At 40.8% G+C, this 9111-nt stretch overlaps 1 protein-coding gene across 1 annotated transcript in view; it reads left to right on the top strand.

The window, feature by feature from the left end:
* The first annotated feature begins 6726 nt into the window (after positions 1-6726).
* CCL28 (C-C motif chemokine ligand 28) overlaps positions 6727-9111 on the top strand; it is a 29484-nt gene continuing 27099 nt past the window's right edge. The window contains exon 1 of the mRNA XM_056824587.1: positions 6727-7153. Within this exon, the coding sequence (XP_056680565.1) occupies positions 6961-7153 (193 nt within the window). The 5' untranslated portion in view covers positions 6727-6960. The remainder of the gene's footprint in view (positions 7154-9111) is intronic.

Raw genomic sequence — 9111 nt, 5'->3', positions numbered from 1 at the left:
ATTTAACTGTTGCAAATGTTTGTAATGTTACTACCATGACAAGATTCTAAGCTTCAGGAAGAAAGATGGAGAGAGGAAGAGGACAGAATAAATGTATGTTAAGTGCCTACTATGTGCCAGGCATTTTGCTAAATACTTTATTAATATTTCACTTGATCCCCTCCCCCCAAATAATCCTGGGACATAGGTGCTATTATGTGACCTCTATTTTCCAATAGAGGAAACTATGACAGATTGAGGTTAAGTGACTTGCCCAGGGTATGTTGCTGAGGCTGGAATTTGAACTCATGTCTTCCAGATTTATGCACAGTGCTCCAGACTCTGTGCCACCTAGCTGCCTTGCATTCCTTTTGTACTAATCCATCTAATAGTTATTGATCAACTGCTAAGTATAGGGCACTGTGTGTGTATGTAGTTAGGGATACAAAGAAGTATAAGTTCTGATGTTTGGTTTGAAGGATCTTACAGTCTAGTTTGAGAGGCAAATATAGAAGAGCTAAATAAATGGTTCAGCCAGTAATTTAATTCAACTCAATAAACATTTATTAAGCACCTACGATGTGCCAGGCACTATGCTAAGTACCAGGGATACAAATAAGAAAAAGACAGCCCTTGCCCTTAAGGAACATACAACCTAATGGGGGAGGACAACATGTAAAAAAGGAGCTGGGAAGCAAGGGGGTGCGTAAGATGAGAGTAGAGTGGTAGGAATGATGTATTGTGGGAGTCAGAACCAAACAGAACTGCTGATGAAGATGGAAAATTACTTGGAAAATTCAGATCCCAGTCCCCATGGAGGCAAGCTTTGGGAAGAGTTTTGTACTTTACCTTCTAGTCCTCCAATCAGAGGGGAGAGGAGGCTGAGGGAGTTGAGAGGGAAGAGGGGGTACTCCCTCTAACAATTAACAAGCAGTGAACAAACAATTATTGTTTAGAAGTTGTCTGTTATTAGAATATTATGCAATTTTAGGAGGCACTGCTCCCCTTTGGGGAAAGATACGAATAAGAGATGGGTTGTCCCATTATTAAAATCAATCAATAAATAAAAGCAATACTTCCTTTATGGGAAGAGGGCTGAACTAGAAGCTAGGAACCTGAATTCCTGTCTCAGCTCTGCCACTAACAAGCTATTTCATCTTAAGCAAGTCATTTCCCTCCACTGGCCCTCAATTTCCTCACTTGTAAAATGAAGGAGTTGGCCTGGAAGGACCTCTAAGTTCCCTTCCAGCCCTAATATTCTATGACTTCTGAGACACAAAAGAGTTATGTGGGGCTTGAGGAGTATGTAGTAAGCAGGGGGGGGGGGTAGTTTCACTACTTGGTTTTAGTGTCTGCAGGGAATGTCAGTCTATGCATTGTGTTTATGTAAGGCTCAAAGGACTTGTGGGCAACTGCTTGAGGTACTAGACCCCAAGTTACCATGTCTCAGAAATTGCTCCAGAGCTCATAGAATAAACTATTGTCCTTGATTACAATTCCCTTTGGATTCTGGCTTTTCGCCATTCTATACTCTTTTGATGCAGAAATAGTTGTAATTTCATGTTGCTAAATTTCTCATGATTGCTTTAGAAAAAAGGAATATAGATAGTGAGGTGTGGTAGACAGAAAGGTAGCCATGGAATTAAAGACCTTGACTCAAGTCCTGGCTATGCCACTTCCTAGCTGTGCACCCTTATTATTAAGAAATTTAATTTCTCTGAGGCTCAGCCTCCTCACTTCTGAAATGGGCACAGTAAGACTTATCCTAATTACCTCACAAAAGTGGGAGGACAGAGCTTTGTAAACATGATATCTGTATGGACGAAATGGAAAAATGTGGGCTGGGTGAAAGTATAGTGTGGTATATCTGGGGCCTATTAAATGACTGAACTTGAAGAGTAGTCATTAATGGACTGGAATCAACCTAAAGGGAGGTCTCTAGCAGAGTGTTTTATGGGGCTATCCTTGACCCTGCGCCATTAACCTATTGATCAACGACTTGGATGGCACAGATGGAATGCTTATCAAATTTTCAGATGAGACAAAGCTGGGAACCAATAGCTAGCATATTGATGACAATATCGAGAAGCTAGAATGCTGGTTGAATCTAACAAGGGAGGAATCAATACACAGTGAGTGATCCCTCAGTTATCATCAGAGTTACATTCCAGACACACTTGTGATAGGTGAAAAATCCATAAAGTAGCGGCATTATATTTATTTTATTATATATATGTACATATATATATATATATATATATATATATATATATATATATTTAAGGCTTTATAAACCCTTCCCACTCTCCTATAAACCTTTTCCACCTTCTTCTTAGCCTACAGTCACTGAGCCAACCAGCACCCAGGATAAAGAATACAGCGCCGTGGTTGGTTTATTCCATTGGCCAATAGTGTGCTGTGATAAGTATAACTCCTCAATATAGAATTAGATTTTTTAAAAAATCCATAATACAGTGAAGCCAGGATAAGTGAATCCTAATAGAAAATGAGGGAGTACATGTAAATAGTTACGTGGATTTTTTTTTTTTTAATGTATACCAGTCAGAGAGGAGTCACTAGACCAGTGGTCTCCAAACTTTGTTGATTGTGTAATATTATCAATAAATAATGTGGAGCCTGGATTTCTAATATATGTATTTATTAATAATTATATTGTTATATAATTATATTTCTACTACTGTACTAATAAAGCTTGCACAAAATGGAAAATTTTAAAAGATAAAGAAATAGTACTTATTTTTGAGGCAACCGGGAGCCACAGGAATTTGTTGAATAGGGTAGTGATATAGTCAGACCTGCACCTCTGGAAAAGTCATTTTGATTGTTGGATGGAAGAGGGATTAGATTAAGGAGAGACAAGGCAGAGACACCATTTGGGAAACTAGCACCAAAAGTCCAGCTGAGAGTGTGAGTCCTGAGCCAGGGTAGTGACTGTATGACTGGAGAGAAGGAGGAATATATAAAAAAAAATCTGGAGGGGGTGTGTGTGTAGAAAGGACAAGATTTGGCAATGACTTGGATATATGGGGTGAAGGAGAGTGAGGAGTCAAAGATAACACCTCAATTGTCATTCTGTATGCCTGACTAAAAGGATGCTGGTACCCTCAACTGAAAGGAGTACAGTTTGGGAGCCAGCTAAGTTTAGAGGGAAAGATAGTGGAGAGAGAACAGCCAAAGCTGACTTCAGCTTTCAAGTATGAGCAGCTAGGTGATACAGTGGAAAGAGTGCCCAGTTTGGAGACAGGAAGATCTTGGTTCAAATGCAGCCTCAGACAGTTACTAGCTCTGTGACCCTTGATAAGTCATTAAAGCCTGTTTGCCTAGTTCCTTATCTTTTTTTTTTTTTAAGAAATAAGCTAGAGAAGGAAATGGCAAACCATTACACTGTCTTTGCCAAGAAAAACCAAATGAGGTCACAAAGCGTGAGACATGACTGAAATGACTGAATATCTGTAAAATGAAGATTATAGCACTTTGTAGGGTTGTTGTGAGGATCAAGTAAGATAATTGTTAAGTATTTAGCACCATGCTTGGAACATAGTAGGTGCTACATAAATGTTAGCTATTGCTATTGTTGGTCTTCCTCAGTACCTCTCAGCAAGAACTTGACAAATAACACTTTTCTTTTCTTCTTCCTCTAACCCTTACAGGACGAGCTCTCACCTGTTACTCAGTTTCCTCATTCCTTGGAGGGCAAACAGTTGCTTTGCCCTCAAACCCTTCAATTTCTTCCTCTTTGGGAAGAATCTCAGGACGAATGGTTTGTAAGCATTTCTTTTCTGATTAGAACATGGGTTAGTCAGGCTATTAAGATTCCTTTCCAGTTAAATAATTCAAACTTTCTGTATGACCTGGAGAAATTCAACTAACCTCTGTGCTCGTCCTCATTAGGGAGATAACACTAACTGCCTCCTATAGGAATATTGCATTTAATTTGTGATTAATCAGTTATCTTGAAAAAATGTCGAACAAGTAAAACTTAACTTATCTCTGGAAGGGACAGTATAGTGTTAACTAGGAATGGGAAAATCAGAACCAGGGGAATCCCCAACTTTGATTCTCAGTTCAAACTCTCTTCTGATAAGTAACCATTCTCCCCTTTCTATTTACTTTGGCATAGCTGGCACCCAACCCTTCATAAACTTAATTGCAGAATATAAATCTGTCATAGAACCATAGCACACGGAAAGACCTTGCCTTGTTGTGCTTCTAGTCTTTCCCTCAAGACAGAGATATTTCTGGAACAGACAATGTGTAGTATGGAAAAGAGTCCTGGATTTGGAAGTAGATGACCTGGGTCCAAATTCTTCCTCTGATAATTGTAACCTGTGGACTTAGGCAAGTCACTTCAATACTAAGTGATTCAGTTTTCTCATCTGTAAAATGGGGATGGATGGATTAGATGATCCTAATTCATGTCATATTTAGATCCTGGAGTATTTAGTCATTTCCTTCTCCAGCTAACTTGACTGAGGAGGAAACTGAGGCAAACGGGATTAAGTGATTTGCCCAGGGTCACAAAGCGAGTAAATGTGTGAGGCCAGATTTGAACTCGGGAAGATAAGTCTTCCTGACTCCAAGTCCAGCACTCTATCCACTGTGCCTCTTAGCTGCCCTAGATTAAGTCTAAAGGCCACTTCCAAATCTAACATTCTGTTATTCATCTCAGAGAACAATCTGTCTTGCATATTAAAGATCACAAGATAAGGGATTTTACATTATTCTTTCCTTGCAGACCCCTTTCCCCCACTACCCTGACCTTAAGAATCATTCCAAGACCAGCTGTTGGTCATTATTTTCATTTCCTTTCTACACATTTTGTTGAAAACTCAGTATTTGGCTCTTGTTTTCGATAGGAAAAAAAAAAAGAATTCTTGTTCATCATCCTCAAAGCAATCTAAAATGAATATATGACACATATTAACATAGTTATTCTTTTAGCTACAGATGCATCAAAATAATCAAGAGTCAAACACAGAAAGAAGGACTTTGTTAGGAAGGCTGTGGCCACATAACTAGGGGAACCTTGTGGTTGGGGCCAAATCCATAGTCTCTGTATCTTAATTTGGAGAAGGGAGGAGAAGACAATTTGGTCTTTACCTCTCTCCTAAGAGTTGATGGATCCTGAACTAGAAACCAGGTCTTCCATCGCTCCTCCTCTAGCCAGTGCCCTTTCCACAACAACAAATAACTGCTGCAGAAAGGGAGTTCCATTTGGCTAATTCTGTGTATTTTGTTCAGTTCTCTATTAAGCAATCCTCTTCCTTATTCCCTTACTTCTCCCCTGACCCTGAACATTTATACCCAGTATGAAACAGGTGCCCTTTGTAATAACGCTTTTGCGGTGCCAATGGGAAGTTTACATTTCTTTGAGGTCGAAATAGGAGGCCTCCCTGGTGAGAAAAAACAAAAATGCTTTTCTAGAAGTTTTTAGCTTGTGTTCTCCTTTGCCAGGAACTTTTCAAGATGATAAACCACACTCAGTGAGTAGCATCGCTTTGAATTAGTTGCTCTTTTCAACGGGTTTTCTCTCATGAATCCTCTGTTCTCCCCTTTTCACCACTGCCATCCCATGAATTCTTTCTTCATAGGCTTCTACAAGATCTTGCTAAAAACAAACAATTACATTTGCTGTCTTTCAGAGAACTTTAACAATAATACAATAATGTGTTAACACTCTTAACTCTTACCCTTTTTAGGGAAGAGAGAACAAAGGCTAGTTTTCTAATGAAGGTAGGGCTTGGGACTGGACCTGTGATTTCATTTATATAGGGAACTCCCACTGAGATGTTAAGTGACTTGCCCAGGGTGATACAGAGAGTCTACATCAGAGGGAGGACTTCTATCCAGACTATCTCAGGCTGTGAGGTCAGCTCCCTTATTCCCTAGGTGGTTCAGGAGATATTGTGCTGGGCCTGGGGTCCAAAGGAACTGAGCCTCAGATACTTACTAGCTGTATCATCCTGGGCAAGTTACTTAACCTGTTTGCCTCAGTTTCCTCATCTGTAAAATGAGCTGGGGAAGGTAATGGCAACACTCTAGGATCTCTGCCAAGAAAACTCCAAATGGGGTCATAAAGTTGGACACAACTGAAACCACTCAACAACAACAAAGTCTCTAGCACAGGGCAATATACATAGTAGACACAATAAATATTTGTTAAATTAAATTGAGAGTGATTATCTTTTCATAATCATGAGGTATTTGGTTTGGAGCCCATTTTACAGATGAGCACCAAAGGAAATACCAGCTAGAAAAGTACAGGGGTTTTAGGCTTCATTGACCAACTCAATTTAAAATAGGATTGTTTTAAGATGTTTTCTGTTTTATATAAATTGTGGAAAAAATCTCTCTAGACAAATATAATAATGTTTAAATGTATCTTCTCACATATTTTGAACTCATTTTTATAATTATGTCTATGTGTGGTGGGCAAAGTTAAAAATAAGATTTGTTGCCTTGAAGTTGGTCTTTTGGGGATATGGTAGCCCCATTTCACTGAAGTAAAATCCATAGAAATAATTTTTTAAAATTATTATCTTCTGTCTTAGAACAGATCCTGAGTATTGGTTCCCAGGCAGGAGAGCAATAAGGGCTAGGCATTTGGGGTTAAATGACTTGCCCAGGGTCACATAGATAAGAAGTGTCTGAGAGCAGATTTGAAACCAGGTTCTCAGACCTGGTGCTCTATCCACCAAGCTGCCCCAGGAGTACGTTTGAATATCAAATCCCAGAGAGGGGTTAAATGATTTGGCCAAAGTCACATGAGTAGGAAGTGGCAGAGGCAGACTATGAACCCATGTCCTCCAACTCCTTTAATTCCATTTTGGCTCCTTAGCCAAATCCCTCAAAAGGTAACCAGCAGGAAGCAATCTTTATTCAACTACTCAGTCTGGAAAAAACCCGGTTGAGCCAGTGGTCCAACACAACCTCCCCCAGAAAAATAAATATGAGAAATGTATGACATTAGCACTTCTGGGGGTGGGGCTCAGCTCATTTATCTCTCCATTCACCCTCTGGACTCCGACATACCTGGAGCGTCTCGCTTCCTGGAAGCCGGCTCCCAGGAGGAGGCTGGAGGGGAGAGGCATGGGGCTCACAGGAGCTGCTCTCCTGGCTGCTGGCGTCCTCCTGGTCATTCAGGCCTCAGAGGGTGAGTGGTGGGGCTCCTGGTGTTCTCCTCAGTCTTAGCTTCCTTGGTCAGAGGGAGTTCAGGGCTGTGCTTGTCTCAGGTCAGAGCTGAGAGGGAAAGACTGCTGAGATGGAAGGAAGGATCTACACCTTCGCTGGAGTTGTCTTTCCTATAACTGGGGGATGGGCATAAGGTTAAGATCTGGACCCGTGAGGAGGACACTTTCAGGGAAGGCTCCCTTATTTCTTGTAACTAGGAACCCGCCAGCTCCGTGGCCTGGAGGTAGGGCACAGCGCTTCCAGACCAGTCGTGAGAAGCGGTTCTTTCTCTTTTGAGCTGGTCTGGGCACAGAAGACAAGGAAGGATCAAAGGGGCAACTCTGGAGAGGCAGCTGGGTGGCCTCGGTAAGCCTCTGGATTGGAGAGTCGGGGAGACCTGGGTTCACGTTCTGTTTCAATCTCTTCCCAGCTAGCTGGTCCTGAGCAAGTCAGTCAGCCTCTCGGTTGGGTTTCCTCATTTGTAGAATAAGAGCATTCAGTCACTTGGGGTCTCAGTCTGTGATTTCATGGCTGTCTTTCAACGAGGATCCAAAGATTTAGAGCCAGAACAAACCTCAGAGATCGTCGTGTCCAATGTCTTCACTTCAAATAAAAGGAAACGAGACCACTGGGTGGCTCAGTGGATAGAGAGCTTCTGAGGCTGAAATCTAGAGCTACTTTTGGTAAGGGAAAGATCGGCTGCAAGAAGAGGACAAGAGTGAGCAGGGACGAGCTCTGAGCTGGCATTTGCCAGGCATTTAGATTACTATTTGTGAATCATTTTAGGATATGTAAGGTCTGGCCAGTGGACAAAGGTATGACATTGAAACTTTCCTTGCTTTATAGTGCTAAATGGAAAACCTAAAGTGGCCCTTTAAATATTCACTAAGCACCATGTTCTGTGGAGCTCCCAGGGAAGCTGGGAAAGAACAAAAGCTTTAGGCTGCCTAGACCCACTCAGTAGAATAATAATAACAACAACAACAACAATAATATAGCACTTTAAGGTTTGCAAATCATTTTACAAATATTATCTCATTTGGTCTTCATAACAACCCCAGAAGGCATTATTCCTATTTTTACATATGAGGAAACAGAAAAATGAGGGTAAATGACTTGCCTAGGCTCACACAGGAAGCATCTGAGATAGGATTTGAATTCAGTTCTTCCCGACTCCATATAACTTGTTGGGGGGAAAAAAATCTCTGTGGGCAAATAGAAGAATGAATAAATAGACCATCTGATATTTTAGAACTCATTTTCCATATTTTATCTTTGTATAAAGTAAAAAAAAAGTCACATTGATCTTACTCCAGTTGAATTATCTCATTGCTTGGAGACTATTTTCTTCAAATTGGCAACTGTAAGTTTCTCTATTTACCACTTCCCATCTGGGAAAGAGAGGTAGGGAGGATAGGAGACTGGCAAATACTGATTAGTATTGGTTTGGGACTAAGAGTGAGTCCTAGTGGAGAGTAGGGGAGGGGAAGACAAGCACAACTGTGATTCAAATATTCATAGGATTTAGAGCTAGAAGGAAGCCATTTGGTTCAATTCCCTCAACTGAGGTCAGAGAGGTGATAGGATTTGATCAAAGTCACAAAGGTAAAAAGCAATAGAGCTGGAATTCGAATCCAGATCCTATGATATTTCCAGTACACTTTAATGTTGTTCAGTTCTTTCAGTCATATCCAAATCTATGACCCCAATTTGGATTTTTGGGGCAAAGATCACTGGAGTGGTTCACCATACCCTTCTCCAGCTTATTTTACAGATGAGGAAACCGAGGCAAACAATGTTAAGTGACTTGCCTAGGGTCACAAGTCAGTGTCCGAGGCCAAATTTGGACTCAGGAAAATGGTTCCCCAATTCTCTATCCACTACACCACCTAGCTGCCTACTTCCTCTATACTATGAGGATGAATTGAGGAGGAAAAGCGA

Source organism: Monodelphis domestica, chromosome 3, assembly GCF_027887165.1.
Source record: "Monodelphis domestica isolate mMonDom1 chromosome 3, mMonDom1.pri, whole genome shotgun sequence".
Classification (NCBI taxonomy): domain Eukaryota; kingdom Metazoa; phylum Chordata; class Mammalia; order Didelphimorphia; family Didelphidae; genus Monodelphis; species Monodelphis domestica.
Note: the sequence above shows the minus strand (reverse complement) of the source record. Positions and strands in the feature narration are given on the sequence as shown.